The sequence below is a fragment of the Tachysurus vachellii genome, chromosome 1 (genome assembly GCF_030014155.1).
Source record: "Tachysurus vachellii isolate PV-2020 chromosome 1, HZAU_Pvac_v1, whole genome shotgun sequence".
Taxonomy (NCBI): Eukaryota; Metazoa; Chordata; class Actinopteri; order Siluriformes; family Bagridae; genus Tachysurus; species Tachysurus vachellii.
In genome coordinates, this window is record NC_083460.1 from 38247456 (window position 1) to 38267244 (window position 19789).

Sequence of the window (19789 nt, forward strand, 5' to 3'; positions counted from 1 at the left end):
AGTTTGGAGCAGACAGGGTTAAGGATCTTGTTCAAGCGCTCAACAGTAGCAGCCTGGTGGGGCTGAAGCTTGAACCCCCAACCTTCCAATCAACAACACAATCCGTTCACCACATGAGACACCACTACCACACTATCTTATCCTTTTATGACCAGCCAGCAGGTTAGTATTATATGGGTGACCTAACCCTAGTTAGCATTTAACCTGCCTTCCTATATGCTTTTTACCTTCTGTAACGGTGAATAGTACAGCTCCACTTTCACACATTTAATCCTATAAGCACAACAAAGACAAATGCATTGTTTTCTCTCTAGCCTAGAGTTTGGGATTCAGGAAAAACAGCAAAGGCACTATACGATTACAAAGAGTTCATTGTTCTGATGTGTGATATTAAATTACAAATCAAATGAAACATAGATTATTATAACAAACTGTAGCGTAGGTTATCGGTGGCTAAGCTTTAATATGCATCTCTCATATGAAAACCTTTATAAAAATTTATATTATAATAAGAAATTATTATTTAATTATAATTATAAGAAATTATATTAGGTTCTATAAGTACTGCATTATCAGGACTGTCAGTCATCACATCATCTGTGTACGTTACACACACTACTGCTGCTGTATATTGTACAAAAGCATAATATTGTTATTTGCACTACCATTCAGTTATGTACATAAAGTGTGAGAAGTGCATGGTAGTGCAAATAACAATATTATGCTTTTTGTTGTTGTGTTGTTGTCTATACAAGTGTTGTCTTGTATAGTGTTATTTATGTCTGTATTGTCTTGTATAGTATAGTGTTATTTATGTCTGTATTGTCTTGTATATTATAGTGTTATTTATGTCTGTATTGTGCCCTGCGATGGGTTGGCACTCCGTCCAGGGTGTATCCTGCCTTGATGCCCAATGACCCCTGAGATAGGCACAGGCTCCCCGTGACCCGAGGTAGTTCGGATAAGCGGTAGAAGATGAATGAATGTCTGTATTGTCTTGTATAGTATAGTGTTATTTATGTCTGTATTGTCTTGTATAGTATAGTATAGTGTTATTTATGTCTGTATTGTCTTGTATAGTATAGTGTTATTTATGTCTGTATTGTCTTGTATAGTATAGTGTTATTTATGTCTGTATTGTCTTGTACAGTATAGTGTTATTTATGTCTGTATTGTCTTGTATAGTATAGTGTTATTTATGTCTGTATTGTCTTGTATAGTATAGTATAGTGTTATTTATGTCTGTATTGTCTTGTGTAGTATAGTATAGTGTTATTTATGTCTGTATTGTCTTGTGTAGTATAGTATAGTGTTATTTATGTCTGTATTGTCTTGTATAGTATAGTGTTATTTATGTCTGTATTGTCTTGTATAGTATAGTGTTATTTATGTCTGTATTGTCTTGTATAGTATAGTGTTATTTATGTCTGTATTGTCTTGTATAGTATAGTGTTATTTATGTCTGTATTGTCTTGTATAGTATAGTGTTATTTATGTCTGTATTGTCTTGTATAGTATAATATAGTGTTATTTATGTCTGCATTGTCTTGTATAGTATAGTGTTATTTATGTCTGTATTGTCTTGTATAGTATAGTGTTATTTATGTCTGTATTGTCTTGTACAGTATAGTATAGTGTTATTTATGTCTGTATTGTCTTGTGTAGTATAGTATAGTGTTATTTATGTCTGTATTGTCTTGTACAGTCTGTATTATCTTGTCTTGTATAGTATAGTGTTATTTATGTCTGTATTGTCTTGTACAGTATAGTGTTATTTATGTCTGTATTGTCTTGTACAGTATAGTGTTATTTATGTCTGTATTGTCTTGTATAGTATAGTGTTATTTATGTCTGTATTGTCTTGTATAGTATAGTGTTATTTATGTCTGTATTGTCTTGTATAGTATAGTGTTATTTATGTCTGTATTGTCTTGTATAGTATAATATAGTGTTATTTATGTCTGCATTGTCTTGTATAGTATAGTGTTATTTATGTCTGTATTGTCTTGTATAGTATAGTGTTATTTATGTCTGTATTGTCTTGTATAGTATAGTATAGTGTTATTTATGTCTGTATTGTCTTGTGTAGTATAGTAGTGTTATTTATGTCTGTATTGTCTTGTACAGTCTGTATTATCTTGTCTTGTATAGTATAATGTTATTTATGTCTGTACTTTTGAGAGTCACAAACAACTGGAACCAAATTCCTTGTGTGTGTCAACACACTTGGCCAATAAACCTGATTCTGATCCGATTCTGAAAAATACCTAAACTTAGTGTAAGGCTTTAAAACTTTTACACTAAAGCATATTTCTAGGTTGGAGATACATGCAGAAGACCCTGATCCCTGATCCTGAACCCAGCAACAGATTAAAACTATATCATTTGGTCTACTTTTTGATCTGAGTGTAGTTTAAAGTCATTTGGACATCAGCTGGACTTTTACGCGTCACTTTTACGCATCACACAACATTTCAGCACGAACACACTCATCAGACTTGAACCCTTTCTTTTGTTGTTTTTTTTTCTCTCTATGATGCATACAGAAATCAGTCAAAGAGCTTCACCATGAGGTTAAAAGTGCACACAGATCTTAGGAAGAAACCGAGTCTTTACAGTAACATCAAGTCTCGCGAGAAGCTCCAGCATCTTGTCCACGTACCTGGCGGATGTCTAGTGCGCTCCAGTCACGTCCTTGGTCCACATATTACCGGAGACACTTCCGTTAGATCGTTTTGTGGACTGTTTTACTGCAGGTCAAGGGCACCGACGGTCAGGCTGAAATGAATAGGAGTGAAGCGGAAGGCGCACAGTGGCGTCTCCAGGCGTTGGGTCGATTAGCGCTTTGTGGAAAGCCAGCAGGGCCAAAAGAGGACAAAAAATAGTGACGTGTCATTCGTGAATGAGTCGGCTCTTTGAAGCGTGTCATTTACCCGAACATCCAGAAACGACTCACTGCTACTGACAGAAACTGTGCCAGGTCTGTGCCCACAAAAATACCAGGTTTAGCCAGGATGGGACCAGTTATGAATTAACCACAAATAATCAGAGGTGGCAAAAGTAAAAATTAAAGATATTTCTGATATAAGATATAATTCTGTCCAACTTCATCATGTTAAAAATCAACGATTGATTGAGATCGCTTTTATTTCAGTAGCATCGATGTGAGGATCCTACACCTAACGCCACCTAGTCATACTTTTTTGGTTAAATAGACATTAAACCACAGCAAATTTCTTTCCATAGATCAGGTGTCAAAGCACATTTACATTTACACTTATGGCATTTAGCAGACACCCTTATCCAGTTGCGCTGGATAATTTATACTAATTTATACAACTGAGCAATTGAGGGTTAAGGGCCTTGCTCAGGGGCCCAGCAGTGGCAGCTTGATGGACCTGGGATTTGAACTCATGATCTTCCGATCAGTAATCCAACGCCTTAACCACTAGGCTACCACATCCGAGAGTCACAGAGTCAACCATGATACCATTAAACAGCTCACATGGAGCTGAGAGGGTTAGGGACCTTGATCAAGAGCCCAACAGTGGCAACTTGGGTGGTGCTGGGGTTTAAACCGCCGATCTTCTGATCAGTAACTCAGAGCCTTAACCATAATCAGCTGCACAAAGCGTATTTTGCAGATATACTGTAAAGTAACTCCTGTGAATCATTTTATTCGTCTTGTTTACATTTTATTTTTTCCCCCTATATCCATCCTTACAGCTCTACCTTGGAGCTGTACTGCAACTCTCTCAGTTTCACTCTCTCTGATGGAAAGACTGTCGTCCAAAGTGTTTCACTACCCGTCATGCTGCGTATGGTTACACAGGTGACAAATACAATTTGAATTCGAAGCTTAACAAATGAAATCAATCCCCACACCACATCACTTGAATAGTTCTGTATGTGATTTTACCTTAATCTGTTGCTAGATTATATCGGTTTTATTTGTAGATGGAAAGAAATAAACAGAATTCTTGTAGATTGTAAAATCTCTTTTGAACTGTTGTATGCTAGTAAGTTATAAGTAGTAAGAAACTCTGCGACACATCGCTCTTTAGTCACTAGCTAATAAATACAGATATTTCTACACCAATTGGTTTAAAGCTGCAGTTCTCAACCAGTGGGGGGCGCCAACACTATCGCAGCGGGGTGCGAGTAGGCTACAGGATGGGAGGGAAAAAATAAAATCTGAAAAAAATTGCTCAATTTTTTTTTTTATCACTAAACTACGGTCATCAAAAGTTATCGTTTTGTATATACATAACTCCTGAATAAAAATTAAAATGTGTTCGGACTGGTTTGTCGATAGTGAGAGCAGAAATACAGGTGATTACAGAAATGCTAACTGAATATAAACCAAGCAGACTACTCAGATCATTAGGATCAGGTCAGTTAGAGATACTGAGGGTTCACTCAAAACAAGGTGCATCAGCATTTAGTTATTATGCCACCTATAGCTGGAATCAGCTTCCAGAAGAGATCAGATGTGCTTCAACAGTAGACACTTTTAAATCAAAATTAAAAACACATCTGTTTAACTCTGCATTTACTAAATAATGACTGAAATAATGACATAATGACTGCACTTTTTATCCAAATCACTTTTACTCCTGTTTTATTCTTTTTAACATATTTTAAACAGTTTTTAAACTGATCAAAATCACATTTATTTATTTTTAAATTTTTTTTATTTATTTTATTTTTTAATTTTTTTAATTTATTTTATTTTTATATTTTATTATTTTTTTAATTGTTCTTTGTTTTTATTATGATTTTATTGTGTGTCTCTTATTTTTACATACATTTTTTTTCTCTCATAAACTGTTTTCTAATTTCTATGTAAAGCACTTTGAATGACCTCTGTGTATGAAATGTGCTATACAAATAAACTTGCCTTGATAAGCGGTTTTAATAAGCGAGTCATTGAGTCGTTCGTTCAAACGATCCGTTCAAACGGCCGATTCATCAAGAATGAGACAGATGTTTGTGAATGGTTCATTGAATCCTGAACTCTGTGACATCGCCTTGAAGATTCTCCTTCCTTCCGCGTCAACATATTTGTGTGAGGCAGGATTCTCAAAAATGACTGCACTCAAAACGAAATACCGCAATCGTGCACAAATCGAGGATGATTTGAGGCTAAGTTTATCAGACATTGAGCCAAGAATTGAGGATCTTTGCAAAGGAAAGCAGGCTCAGGCCTCACATTAACATCACCTACCTGCAAGCTTCTGTAAAAAATGCAGAGGATATGCCTACTATTAGGCCTAGTAATAATAACAATAATAAAGCAGAAATTAATATCAGAGGTCTGGTGCCAATTCCCAATTATAGCAATAGCCGAGTAATGATAATAGGCCTACTGATGATGATGATGATAATAATAATAATAATAATAATAAAAATAAAGCATGAAACCTCATATAATGATATAGCAATAGCCTAGTAATGATGATAGGCCTACTACTACTCATAATAATATCTATCTATCTATCTATCTATCTATCTATCTATCTATGTATGTATGCAAGGTGGTGGTGGTGGGGGGGAACTGCAATGAACCTGCTTTGGGGGGCCCAGCTTGCAAAAGGTTGATAACCCCTGGTTTAAAGCATGCACACATTTTGACTACAAATGACTCGAGCCTCAACCCTGCCCTGAGAACGTGCAAATGCAGTGCGCATAATAACTCATTGTGGCCCCCAGATGTCTGCTAGCAGAGGGAAGAACACACCTGAAGTACAGTCGTGATCCTTGTCTCATCTCCGACTGTGTCACGATCCTAGATCTGCTTTAAGCTTTGTCTTGCTAGCAGTCTAGGTGGACATGGGCTCCAAGGACGTTTGGTCGATCCTTCTGTAGCAGTAACAGTCGTTAATGAGTACTAATTCTGTAGGTTGTTATAAAGTCACATTCAAACGATAAAACAGCCTTTAACATTTAGATAATAATTACTATACATTAGATGAAGCCATTAAAACGTGTCAGTGCTACCAAGTTGTCTAGCTAGCTTGAATGAATGAACACAATGAATAAAGCAGCTAGCATTGAGTATATTAACTAGAACTAACGTTTATTCTGGATGAACACCGGCTACTTTAGCTAAATAAACATCTTGCCAACGTTCATATCGTCTACGATTCTGGAATTTGCGTCTTTATAAAGTCGCAAAGTAGAGAGTCTTAGATCGGATAACTAGCTGTGTTTGGGACGCTTGTGTGTATTTCCGTCCTTCGGATTCTGCATGTGAATTATTTCAGAAAAAAAGAGAAATTATTTGGTTGAATTAAGCATTTACATTACCATCAGAAACAAAGGAAAATGCTATTGTAGCTAGTGTAGCACTAGTGTTCATGTTTTTGTTACAGTTTTAAAAGTTATACTTTCTAAAAATTAACGTTGAAGGGGAAAAAAAAAATAGCAGAAATCCAACTAGGATTTTTTTTTCCATATTAAAGAATAATATTTTCTCCCAACTCTATCTCTCTGTTACTGCTTTATTACTCTGTTACTATTAAGGGACTCTGGGAGATTCCACAAACTCCTCCATCAGATACACAGACGTAACATAGAATCAATGAGAAAACATTTATGTGTTGTTTGAGAGACAGATATAAAGCAGAGCACAGTGTAAATCATACCTGTTGCAGGTGTTTGTCCCCCTTAGATCTCTGTGTCAGGTCGGTGAGCCGTCTCGGGTGGACCGTGAGCAGAAATCGGTCACCTCAGCACATCTCCCTGTAGTCCTGCCCCTCCACACAGAAACATAATCAGATTTCATATTTACTCCACAAATCCTCCTCACATAATCTCCAGCGCTGCAAGCAAACAGCTATTCATAGACCCGGAGCCCATTACACAACCCGTCCAGGCTAAAGTGATACTGCTGTGTGATCATACACACAACACACACTCAGAGATACGAGCCGATGTTTTAGGTTTGACCGGTGAGGCGGTGAGAAGGGAAGCAGATAAAGAGGTGGATTACGACGCTAGCTTGCTATAACAATCCCCATTCCAAACCTCACCTTTCCAAACTCGCGTCCCTGATCGGTCATCCTCACTTAAAACGTGGGGTCTAAAAGTTTTGGCACCCCCTCCCTTCTGGAGAAAAGGCATTTGCCTTATATGGTCACAGAAGATTTCATTTTTAAAATGTACCATCGTATGTATCGAGACAGGTAAAGCTTTCTCTCTCTCTATAAGATCTAAACTGTAGGCTAAACACAGCACATTACATTAACAGCACGACAGTTACATTTATTATCTATTACTTTTTTTTTTTGGTTATAGAGCATCACCTTTCATATCATTTGAACAATTAATCAGAAGTACAACTGGGACATCCTTTATATTAATCTGCACCATGCTCATGTCATGAAGGGGAAAAAGAACTAAAATAATAAATAAATAAATAAATAAATAAATAAATAAATAAATAAATAAATAAATAAATAAATAAATATATATATATATATATATATATATATATATATATATATATAAAAAACTCTCTCTCTCTCTCTATTTATAAATCTATTTATAAATATATAAAATTAGAATATCATAGAAAAAGTTCAATATTTTGTAAGTTGAATTTTGCAAGTTACTTTCCAAGCATTTTTTTTAATTTAATTTTGATAATTGTGGCCTACAACTCAAAAAGCCCTCAAAGTCCTCATTTAATATGAAAGTAACTTTTGCATTTCATTTGGAAATCAAGGTCCCAGAGTCTGGAGAAAGAGAGAAAAGGCTGATCCCAAGAGAATCCAAGCTGATCCTAGTCCAGTGTGAAGTTTTACAGTCAGTGATGATTCGGGTTGCCATGTAATCTCCTGGTGTGGGTCCTCTGAGTTTTATTAAGTCTAAAGTCAAAGCAGCGGTCTACCAAAAGAGTTTAGAGCACTTCATGCTTCCATCTGCTGACAGGCTTTATGGAGATGCTGATTCCCTTTTCTCAGAGACAAAACTAATCGAAACTGGTTTGCTGGCTGTGGTATTACTGTGTTTATCTGGCTGGCCAACTCACCTGACCTGAACCCTATAGAGAATATATTGGGTATTGTCAAGAGGAAGAGGAGGGACACCAGACCCCACAATACAGAGAAGGTGAACGTCACAATGGGCTTCCGTTACACCTCGGCAGTGGCAGGCTGATGTGATATTTCCATGCACCTGTGTGTATATATAGTTAGTCTATATATCTGTACAAATGTCTATACTTCCCTACTGCTTTGAACTTTTGGTTAGATGCTAACTACATTTCGTTGCCTTGTACCCATTTGTCTAATCTACACACACACACACACACCACCCTGACCATTTTAATAAGAACTCAAAGCATATTCATGAAATTATTCGTCTGTTAGCAGCACAACGTGTTAATCAATGCAGACAAAGAGCTTCAGTTAAGATTCACATCTAACATCAGAACAACGTGTAGCGTTTACGCCGAGAAATAATGATGGAAATGCCACATTGATGAGAAGTCTGAGGAGAAAGGAAGCCTACTGTAACTCTAATCATCACCGTGTTCAGCTCATTTCAGAACACACAGCAGGGTGAGCTTCCACAGAACAACAGCATGTCAGGGATCACTTCCTGCCTTCTCTGGCTTTTCTGATAAGTCGCTCTGGATAAAGACGTCTGCTTAGTGCTCAGTCAAAGCTGAAGTCTCTCAGGAGATGTTCAATAATCACATTCATTCACACTGCAGTGCTGCTTACGCTCGAGTACGGAGATTCGCTCTGCACAGGATATTTTATTAACATTATAGTGGCAAAGTGTTGAAGTATTTAAATAGATAATTCAAACAATAATAATAATAATAATAATAATAATAATGATGGATTTGCTGAGAGGCTTTTTTTACTTTTCTGAACCAAAAACAATGCAGAAATCTCACAGTTAATGTTTGATATGTTTCTACGCCATCAGTTTTTTCAAGCATCACAGAGAAATTGTTCATTTTGTTAATTTCACAACGTGTCTACACGAGACGAGATTCAGTACGTTACTGCAAAACAATCCATAACTTATTTGTCATTTTAAACCATAGTTTTGAGGATTGTGTGTGAAATTTCATTTAAATTTGGTGTAAGAAAATTTGTGTAAAAAGTCCTATAAATTGTACAGAATATGAACTCAATATATTAAAAAAAGAAATAAAATAATTATATATACATACATACATACATACACACTCACACACATATACACATACATACACACACATATATATTTATTTATTTCTAGAGATGGCACCAGAGCATTTTTTTTTTTAACCTCAGATATTTTTTGTTTTAAAAACTTCAAAGTATAAATTATTTTTCTCATTATATTTGCAGTGTAAGTAATTTTTAATGTATTTTTTCCTGCTATTAAGTATATATATATATATATATATATATATATATATATATATATATATATATATATATAAATATATAAAGTATCCTAAATACATTTCTAGATCAAAAAAAAAAAAAAGAATCCACATGTAATTCGTTCCATGATCAAATAAACAAAATTAAATTCATCTCCATTCACTCCACCATTTTTTTGGTTGTATTGCGTTCGTGCCAAGTTTAACAAACAGATATCGGATTTATTGTGCTACATTAATTGTTCATGTCCACCCTTTTTATTTTATTTATTTATATATATATATATAAAAATAAATAATCTGTCATATCATGATTGGGTGATTGTCGCACTCTACTACACAAAATCACCACCAGTTAAAATGTACAGCAGGAAGAGAGCCACAAAAGGACAGATGTGATTGTCTCATAAAAAGATTTATTTTTTTGCCTAAATGTACAAAGGCAAGTTGCAGTATTGTATAAAATAAAATAAAAAAAAAAAGGAAACATGGTAATGTACACTTTACATATAAGAGGACAGTCCAGGAGGAAGCTGGAGGATCTGAGCGACACGGCCGAGGAATTATTTAAAACGCAACCATTAAAAAAAATGTAAACATCCTTTTAGTACCAGTGACTGATACTGTGTAGAAACGGTCTCGCTGGGCCAGAGACGAGGGCGGAGCACGCTTACTCTGGTGGGAGGGTAGAAGGGATGGAGTCCAGTGTGAAGAATGATGCAAACCATGCAAAAGTGCACAGCTTTCACAACAGAGATAATCAAAGTTCAAGGTCAAGCACCATTCGAGAGGTTTTACAGAGGACAGGAGGCCAAAAATCCGCGTGTGGACCAACTGCTTTCATTACAACCTTATTGCCTTGCGTCAATTAAGCCGAACTAAACGCACCTGAAATTGAGCGGCGTTGATCGGCTGACGGCGTACGGCTGCGGAGGATGATTAAGAGCACTACTGAGAAATTTCACAAGACTGAGGACATGAGAAAAAAAAAGAAAAGAAGACTTTTATTAGTGAACCTGAATGCGCATGTGGCTTATTCGCTTAGAATCTCTCTGAGAAAAGTCACGACAAAAAACCCCTGCTGTTCCTTTCACAAAAGATTTCTAGAACGATGTTTCGGGTGTGAAGAGCGCCTGAAGTCCTGACGTTGCGCTAACAGAGATGGGTCCTGCTCAGATTAATTAAAACCAACAACAAAAAGGTGTTAGGACATCAGTACAGAGGTGTTAAAGAGAGGAAGAGAGCAAACGAAACCAAAAAGAGAGACCTCAGAGTTTTAGAACATCTTATAAAGCACTGAACACCATAAAAAACGATGGTTCCCCAGTCGCATTTTTAAAATAATTCCTCTGTACATCATATACAGACACCATATTGTGTGTGCAGAGCGAGATAACAATACAAAAAAAACAAAAAACAGGCAAAACAAAAACAAACGGGGGTAAAAAGTGAAGGAACAAAACGAAAAAGATAAGCTTTGCCTGAGAAGACACCGTCACATTTCTAGTGCTATAAGTACACCATGCTGAGCCACGACACACGCCGGTTTTTTTTTTTTTTTTTTTTTAAAAAAGAAGGGGTTATGTAAATAAAATAGCATTTAAAAAAAAATAAAAAATAAAAATAAATCAAGCTCTGACACTTTTGCAACACGGTAGAGCAGCACATCACGACAACGACACGGATCCCTAACTAATCTTCCCACGAAAGGTGTCACACTGTGTCGTAAAAACAAACAAACAAACAAAAAAAAATAATAATAATAATAATTTGTCGTCACATCACTGACTAGTCGAGTTAAGAGTTAGTACGCCTGACAGTGGGGAGAGAGAGAGAGAGAGAAAGAGAGAGAGAGAGAAAACAAAATCAAAGCTCTCTAGAAATATAGCAGCTTAGCAACGAGCACAAGGCGAGATGTTTCGCTGGGTTTCTGCATGACCTCCATGTCTAACACACTCAACACTGCTTCTGCAGGACTGGCCATGCGCTCGACTGGACAAGCTCGACCAGCCCGACAATTTAATAAATACTTATTCAAAAAACAAATTTCCATCTTGATCCGTAAACCTAAAAAAGGAACGCGTTAAGTAAGACGGACGCGGGCGTTTTCTCTGCATGAAAGTGTGAACTGTAATCTGGACCAAAAAAAAAACAACCCCCAGCCCTCCTGAAAACAGGAGAAAAAAAATACAATAAAAAATTAAAAAGCAGTCTTGAGGCATGTGGCGATGAGAACTAGATGAGAACTGCCACCAGTCAGACATGTTTAGGGAATTTAAAACGCAACCGTTGTGAAAAGTCAAAGATGCTTCAGCGAGGAAGAGGAGGAGGAAGAAGAGGTGCACTCAGGAAAAAAAGAAAACAAAACAAAACAAAAAAAAAAAAAAACACTTCAACCATTTCAACATGATAATATATGTTCAGTCTTTTTTTTTTTAATCTTATTTGACCCACCGGTCTGCGCCTCAACACCCGAGCACAACCTGCGGCGTGGGAGTGTTATGCAGTCCAACATTCTCACGAGTTGAGGTTTTATTTTTGTTTCGTTTTGGGGTTTTTTTTTTCCTCTTTCTTCCCCCAAACGACTCCTTGCTAGTTCACAGAGAGAGTTCAGTAGCCGGCTGGGCGAGGTGGGGCAGCAAGATGGCTTTTGAACCTGGTCTCACAGTCCTCAGTGGGGTAACGAGGTACGGATGCTAAGAAAACATCGGTCTGCCACACATTCCGGCAGAAACCAAAAAAATTATAATAATAATAAACAACAAAAAATATAGAAACACCATTCAACTGATGTCTAAATGAACTCCATATACTTCCCCATGTGATCCAGTCACATGTCGTATTTGTAAAGATGAGGTCGAGTCAGTCACGGTTCCCTGGGAGAGGGAGAGCGAGAGGAGAGAGAGAGAGAGAGAGAGAGTGTGAGAAAGAGAGAGTGAGTGAGAGTGAGAGAGAGAGAGAGAGAGAGAGCAAAAGAGAGAGAGTGAGTGAGAGTGAGCAAAAGAGAGAGAGTGAGAGAGAGAGCAAAAGAGAGAGTGAGAGAGAGCAAAAGAGAGTGAGAGAGAGAGTGAGAGAGAGCAAAAGAGAGAGTGAGAGAGAGTGTGAGAAAGAGAGAGTGAGTGAGAGAGAAAGAGTGAGTGAGAGAGAGAGTGTGAGAGAGAGAGAGCGAGAAAGAGAGCGAGAGAGAGAGCAAAAGAGAGAGAGTGAGAGAGAGTAAAAGAGAGAGAGAGCAAAAGAGAGAGAGTGAGAGAGAGCGAAAGAGAGAGAGAGAGAGAGAGAGAGAGAGAGAGAGAGAGAAAGGACACACATTTATCTACAGTAGTAATGTAAACAAACACAAATGAATCATTCAGAATGAACAGACCATGTGTTGTAAATAAATATCACAACAGATATAGGGTTCAGCAAGCGCATTATTACTCGACCCCCCAAACACTTTATAGAAGAGTTTGGGGGCAAAGATGCGTGAATACGATTTGTTTGTTTCCTTACAGAAAATAAATTAGAAAACTGGACTACTAGATATTTTATATTTATGGAAATAAAATAAAGTAAACGTATTAAACAGGTAAAGGAGGAAAGTAAAAACGAATGGGAAAAAAAAAAAACGTCTCGTTCAAATGTCTAGTTCAGAACTTGAATGATAAAGAATTTACACACCACGATGACAGTAGGGACATTTTTTACCTCTGGATTTTTTCCCCCACTGATTTCTAAGGCACATACTTAATCATTAAAGAATGATGTATTTATAGACAGTGGCATTGTGTAAAACACCTCTTTATATAATTCTAATCAATCAATCAAACACTATAACCAGAAGATTTGAGGGACAATTCGGTGATTGGCCACCAGGTGTCAGTGCAAGATTTCCTTTCCAGGAAAGAGGTTCAAAGGCAGCACCAGAAAATAAGGACCAGACTCAGCCAAAGCCCTGGCACCTTTAAATAGCCATGATGATTCAGGGTTGTGCGGTGCTCTGTATGACAGGAGGCATTTGAGCTCGTACAGCACCAAGATGAGTTCAGAGAATAAATCCTTTCTAAACGTTAACGCAGACATCTTTTTTTAAATACGCACTGCAGCTCCTGAGGCTGTAATCATAGAAACCCCTCTCAGATCCCCCACAGTTCACACCAACGTGTCTTTCCTGGTATGGGAGCTGTCGGTTATCTAGCTGTTTGTCTTACCGTTCTCACCTCCGTGCTGGTGGGTAGAGGGAGGGGGCTGCAGCTTGCTGACTGGCAACAATAGCTGACGAGGGTAGACCTATAAAAGATGATAAGAGGCACATTACTGGAGCGACAGAAAATATCCCGTCATTGTGGATCTAAACGGTGAAAATACTTCAGGACCGATTTAACCACGCGTTCAGAGCGGTGTCTCTGTACCGGTGACCCCCTGAGACGGGGACTACAAATACTTAACATTTTACTAACATTTCATGTACAAGTTAATTTAATCTGCGTCATGTGACATGCTGAGTTTTTTATGTTACAAATGATCTAATTATCTTCATGGAAAATGTTTAAATTGCATTTTAGAAAAATCAGTGATGTAATAAGACCACTGCAAAACTACTTGTGAAACACCAGACACTAAAAATGTTCGCTTTATATGTAGTGATAGGAGAGGAGCCATCGGGGGCAGCTGTGGTTGGAATCTGGCTAAATATCTCCGAGCGCTGAAGTGAAAGTTCTGCTAGACCGCAGACAGAAATTAGACATTTTTGGGTTATAAAATAAGCAGTTTGCATAAAGGCTGCTTTGGCAGCTTCGTGATATGTCGGACCACATGTTGATGTCGTTATCATTCGGTACAAAACATTATTGTTCGATTCGGGATGTTGTAGATCATAGCATGCGGTGCATTTGTGAGGAGTGCTAACCTGTAGCATAAGACAGGTCGTACTGGCCAGGTACGAGTGGGTAGCCCAGGTGGTGATGAGACTGCATGATTCGCTGTGAGGGAGACGAACGCGGCCGATCCATTTCTCGATCACGTTCCCTTTCTCTCTCACGGTCCCTCTCTCGTTCTGCCCCTCCTCGCTCGTGTGCCGCCTTATCGCTGACCGTGGGTGATTTGCTTTTGTACTGGTTGGCGTGTTGGTGCAGGATGTCCAGAGCCTTGGCCTCAGAGGATGACTTGCTGCTGACTGTAGGGCTTGAACGGGATTTCTCGCCTTCCTCACCTCCGCCCATCTTACCGCCATAAGGCGAGAACGGGTAAGCGGCAGGCAGATAGGACCCTGAAAGACATGTTTCTGTTAGAAAGCAGACTCGAATAAGCATTCATTTTATTCTCAAAATAAAAATGTATTAAAGTTTTGTTTTTAAGCACTCTCCAAAAAAAAAGAATAAAAATGCAAGATTAAAGTACATAAAAAAACCCCTGTAAAACGTGGCCGCTGCACAAGCAGAGCAATAAAGAAAAATAAAGTGAGTCTGGCACATGATCTGACAAAAAAAAGCCTCATGAATCATGTTTTCAAATTTTAATAGCTTTTCTTACACGTTTCTTGTTTGTAAACAATAAAATGAAAAGCATCATATAATTTGGCACAGAAAGTTTTTATCAGCTCTGAGATATAGACACGCGCTAAGTTAATGCCAATATATAATAAAGTCAATGGAAACAATTCACAGTATGTGGCTTCGATCCAACGGCTAATAAATGTGTTGCTGTAAAGATATTTTTGCTGGCTTGCATTCACACCGTGCTCTGCTGCCAAGTGCTTTGCAGTGCAAAAATATAGGAGAAGGAAAAAAATAACTTTTTTGCTACAGCGTGAAAAACAGTTGTTAGATTGTGATTAGTCTTTGCCGTTATGAGCGCTGGTGTCGTGCAATGCTTGCTATCTTTAGTGTGGCTTTTTTTTTTTTAGCTTATGAATCGTAATATAGAATAATCTGCCCATAATAACTACTTCATACCTGGGTAATTCTGCATCATGACTGATGGCATTCCTCTGTACCCAGGGTGGTTGGGGTCGTACCCTTGCCCGTACGGATATCCATGCATATAGTGCATGTAAGGTTGTTGCTGGGCCAGTGCAGAGGAGAAAGGCATGTGAGCGTTTGACCGAGGGTCTTTCCCGGCACCTCTGTAGTCCTCAGAGGCAAGAGCAGACGAACGATCACTGCTCTCCTTGCTCTCGTCCTTACTACTCAACTCCTTAGTTCGTGATCTCTCATCTTTGCTCTTCCTCTCTCGGTCTCTGTCTCGGTCACGCTCACGCTCCTCCTCGACCTGCCTTTGGTTCTCAGGGTACTGTAAACATTGTCACAAAATTTCTGTTAGCTAAATCCCAGCAAATTTAAACCTATTATGAAATAAGCGGTGAGATTCTTCTTACCTGTCTGTACCACATGGACTGCTCCATGCTGGGCCTTGCCAACTCCATTCCTGGTTTACCAGCGTCCTCTTTGCCATGATGGCCACCTTCACTGAGCTTCACCTTTAAACCTTCAGCCTGCTGGGGCTGGTGCTTAGCTTCCTCCCCTTTGGGGATGATTACAGACTTGGCTGGCTCAGAAGACGAGTCCCTCTGCTTGCTGGGTGCCTGTGGCTTTCCCAGGTCAGACAGACTTGGGGCTTTTTTAAGTCCGGGGGGAACAGGACCCTTTTGTTTCCAGTCGTCCTTCATGGAAGCTTCTCTCTCTTTCATGCCAGCCTCGTTCTTGGCTGCTCTGTGCTGCTCTGCCATTAGTCTCTGCCTCTCTTCATACTGCTGCCTGTAGGCTGGATTAGTGTTCATGAGATGGTTGTGATACACCTGGTCTGGGTAACCATATGGGGGAACGTAGTATTGGCCATAGTAAAGAGGCTGCATGTACATGTTTGGCCGTTGCTGGATGACCGAGGCTTGCTGCTGTTGCTGCTGTGGCTGGCAGGAGGCAGCCTCTATTTTACGTTCCTCCTGAACCTCTGGCTTTGCCTTCTCTTCACTCGGTTCTTGCTCTTCCTCTTTTTTTATCTTTACAGTTTGGCCATCTGGCAGTGGACCACCAGTACTAGCACCACCAGGGCTAGGGTGAGTGTAGTTCGGAGAGTAGTAATTGTCATAGCTAGCATAATAAGGTGACTCTTTATTGGTTGCCTGAGATGGAAAGAGGGCCTTTTTGGCTCCTTCCCTTACAGACTGATCTTCTACCTTAGTCTTTACACCCTCCACTTTTCCCTCACCATCCTCTCCAGCATCAGAGATATCGGAGTATGCGGGGCTGTTCGTCTTCACCGAAGAGTTATCAGCCCCATTCTGAGTAACAACATGAAGAGGAGTGAGAGGCTGCCCACTACTGTCCATACGACTAGCCACGCCAATTGATGGACTGGGAGCATTGTCTGTAAAGCTGTAGATCTTGTCTGCCTCAGCCTTAATGCTAGCTAGGCGACTCTGATGAAGGTCTGAAGAACCATTTAGATGGCCTTCACTTCTGCTTCCAGGGTCACTAGACTCGGAGTAGGGGCTCTTCCCATCTTCAGCTTTCCCGCTTTTACCGGAAGGCTTGGGACTGTCGCCCTCTTTACCAGGCTCCTTCTTTTTCTTATCCTTTTTCTTTTTGTCCTTTGAGCTCCCTAGGACCTGGCTCATAGGGGATGAGTCTCCAGGCAGACCTGGCTTAGGCTGAATGCCTTTAAGTTGCGGGCTTTTGGGAATGCCTTGAATCATTGAACTCATTCCTGGGGGATGACTGGGACTCCCAGAGCTGAATGGTGTTGGCTGTAAAGAGTACATCTGCTGTGAGGGCATGCCTGGAGCCATTGGCCTAGAGGATTTCATGTTCTTCTGGGCAAGCTTATCAGGCTTGCTGCTGGACTTTTTGGACTTCTTGTCCTCCATGCCATCATTACTGGCATCATCAGTGAGAGAAGGCCCATCCTCACAGCCATCCATGGGAATGCCACAAGCCTCCGCATCTGTTTCTCCGTTCTTCTTCTTTGGCTTGGAGCCAAATTTCCCTGGGGAAGGAGATGAACTGTGCGCATCGAATCCTCTTCCTTTCGGAGTGACTGAGCGTGCTGGTGAAAGGGACCCTTTCTGGGAAACCGATGCCCCATTACAGCTCCCTGGTTCAGGGTGAAGAGAGGACTCTTCCCCATACTCACTGTCCCCGTCCATGTCCAGTTTAATATCGTCGTCGTTATGAGCACGAGCCTGGTGATACTTCAGGCCATTGATGTGCTTATACTTCTTGTTGCAGTTGGGGTACGGGCAGTCTATAAGTACTGGTGAGGGGCAATTACGGTCTAGAGGAGGTGGAAGACACTCAGTCTTAATGTTGGGGAGCGAGAGTCCAGAAGAGGTTACTACACTATTAGAGTTAGTGCGCATACGCTTGTTGCCTTTAGTGTCCTCAGAACTGGAATTCGGTTCCATGTCGGAAACAGGCTTGTTTTTCCGCTTGCTGGCCGAGGAGGGGCTGGCCTTGACATCCTCCGTGTTGCTATTAGGTGGGGTCCTTCGCTCAGAAGAGTTCTGACTGCCACGTCGGGCCTTGCTGTTAGAGCCAGCTCTGGTCTTGCTACTGTTGCTGCCCTTGTTGTCAGAGGAGTTGCTGTTCTCATTGACTGGGGTGTTGCTATTGGGACGCATTCTCTTACCTCGCCCACGCCCAGGCCTAATCTCCAGGTCGCTTGTCGGGGATTCACAAAACCTAGATGATTAGTTGAAAAAGGTCCAAGCTATGAAAAGTGGAAATGTGCACAGCAATAATAATAATAAAAAAAAAAAAAGTAATAATATTCATTCATTCATTCATTCATTCATTCATTTTCTACCGCTTATCTGAACTACCTCGGGTCACGGGGAGCCTGTGCCTATCTCAGACGTCATTGGGCATCAAGGCAGGATACACCCTGGACGGAATGCCAACCCATCGCAGGGCAGACACACACACACACTCACGCAATCACACACTAGGGACAATTTTCCAGAGATGCCAATCAACCTACCATGCATGTCTTTGGACCGGGGGAGGAAACCGGAGCACCCGGAGGAAACCCCCGAGGCACGGGGAGAACATGCAAACTCCACACACACAAGGTGGAGGCGGGAATCGAACCCCGACCCTGGAGGTGTGAGGCGAACGTGCTAACCACTAAGCCACCGTGCCCCCCCTAATAATATTCAGAAACTGCCAAAATAATTTCACATTCTAGTTCAACAACAATGATTGGGTAATTGAGTTAAACAAAAAAAAAAAAAAAAAACATTTTTAAACCTGCCTCTCCTTGTTCTGTGTTATGTACATAACAATAAAAATATGGCTAATTTACCATGAGATACTAAGACAGATTAGGGTTAGTGCTTTACATGTTTATCTTTATTAGGCAATGAAAAAACAGGCAATTTATTTGTACTTGTAGCAAAGCTTGTTCAAATTAATAAATCATCATAAACCACTCTGATGTCAATTACTGAGTACACCAACATGATGTTAATGTGCCTCACCACTGAAGGGTGAAAACAGATTGGTGACATATTTGGATTTCTGTCTCGTGCTACAGAGAGTGTGTCTATTCTTATCCTTTCCCGCTAGTCTCTGAGCAGAGCGTCTGGCCTCCTCCCTGAGGCTTAAGATGAAGTGTGTGGGATACACCTGGCTTACTGTGACTCCAGGGGGAGGAGAGAGACCCGTGTCTAAGGCAAACTGACAGACAGGCACAGGTCGTGCTTTTCAGAGCTGATTGGGAGTGGTGCAGAAAAGCCATGGATCTAATCAGACGCCACTGCAGATCTAATCACAATCAGCACGAATTAACCGGAAGTTGGAAGGATGGACGGATTAAATTAACTAAATTAGTGTTTTAAAGAATGTACCCGTTTAGAGCGTTAATTCCGTTCTGTTTATAAAGTCAAACATCAAGAGGCCTGTAATAATGAGCGAAGGTGATTTGCTGCTTTAAAAGGTTTCTCAATACACACATTTTCATACGAATACTCCTTGTACGTACCTCGGCGGAGCCCAGTCGTGGCGCGTGCAGTCCAGCAGCGTTCCGACATACGTTTTGTTCCGCCATGTCACGTTAACCACCAGCATCCCTGAAAAGGATGAGAGAAGATTCCCATTATAGGGAGGGGTTAATTCAACCCTCTTTGTCATTCCTACCAAGGCTCGATGCCGCAATTATACAGAGGAATTCTTCGCTCAACCTTGTGACTCATTCATGAGTAGCCACTCTCGCTTCTCTCTGTATTCCCTGCACAGCTGTGGCAGATGTGCTTTACCCATTAAAACAGATCAAATAGAGGATTGTGAGGGCCGCACACTCAAAGAGACCCTCTATTTTTACTGCCTGCTTCGTGATTACAGCAGGCGAAGTGCAGCAAGGTGCAGAGTGAGTCATTTCTGGGGGAAACTGGTTGATGGTGTCCTACGTCTGACTTTGCAGCAG

The 19789-nt window shown here is 40.0% G+C and overlaps 2 protein-coding genes across 9 annotated transcripts in view; both read right to left on the reverse strand.

Annotated features, from left to right (window-relative positions):
* gramd2aa (GRAM domain containing 2Aa) overlaps positions 1-5815 on the reverse strand; it is a 28028-nt gene extending 22213 nt beyond the window's left edge. For 2 of the 5 annotated variants that reach the window (XM_060886697.1, XM_060886689.1), the window contains exon 1: positions 5741-5794. In XM_060886697.1, the coding sequence (XP_060742680.1) occupies positions 5741-5769 (29 nt within the window). In that variant the 5' untranslated portion in view covers positions 5770-5794. Of the gene's footprint in view, positions 1-2662; positions 2859-5740 lie in introns of those variants that run through there. The other 3 variants (XM_060886715.1, XM_060886706.1, XM_060886731.1) reach the window with 3 other exon arrangements.
* A 3972-nt stretch (positions 5816-9787) lies between these two features.
* The window catches only part of znf609b (zinc finger protein 609b), a 64237-nt gene continuing 54235 nt past the window's right edge, over positions 9788-19789 (reverse strand). Inside the window, exons 4-9 of one of the 4 annotated variants that reach the window (XM_060886766.1) lie at positions 19349-19436; positions 15747-18048; positions 15325-15661; positions 14286-14639; positions 13591-13660; positions 9788-12267 (exon numbers count right to left, since the gene is read on the reverse strand). In XM_060886766.1, coding sequence (XP_060742749.1) covers positions 12258-12267; positions 13591-13660; positions 14286-14639; positions 15325-15661; positions 15747-18048; positions 19349-19436 — 3161 coding nt within the window. In that variant the 3' untranslated portion in view covers positions 9788-12257. Of the gene's footprint in view, positions 12268-13581; positions 13661-14279; positions 14640-15324; positions 15662-15746; positions 18049-19348; positions 19437-19789 lie in introns of all 4 variants that reach the window. The other 3 variants (XM_060886775.1, XM_060886752.1, XM_060886758.1) reach the window with 3 other exon arrangements.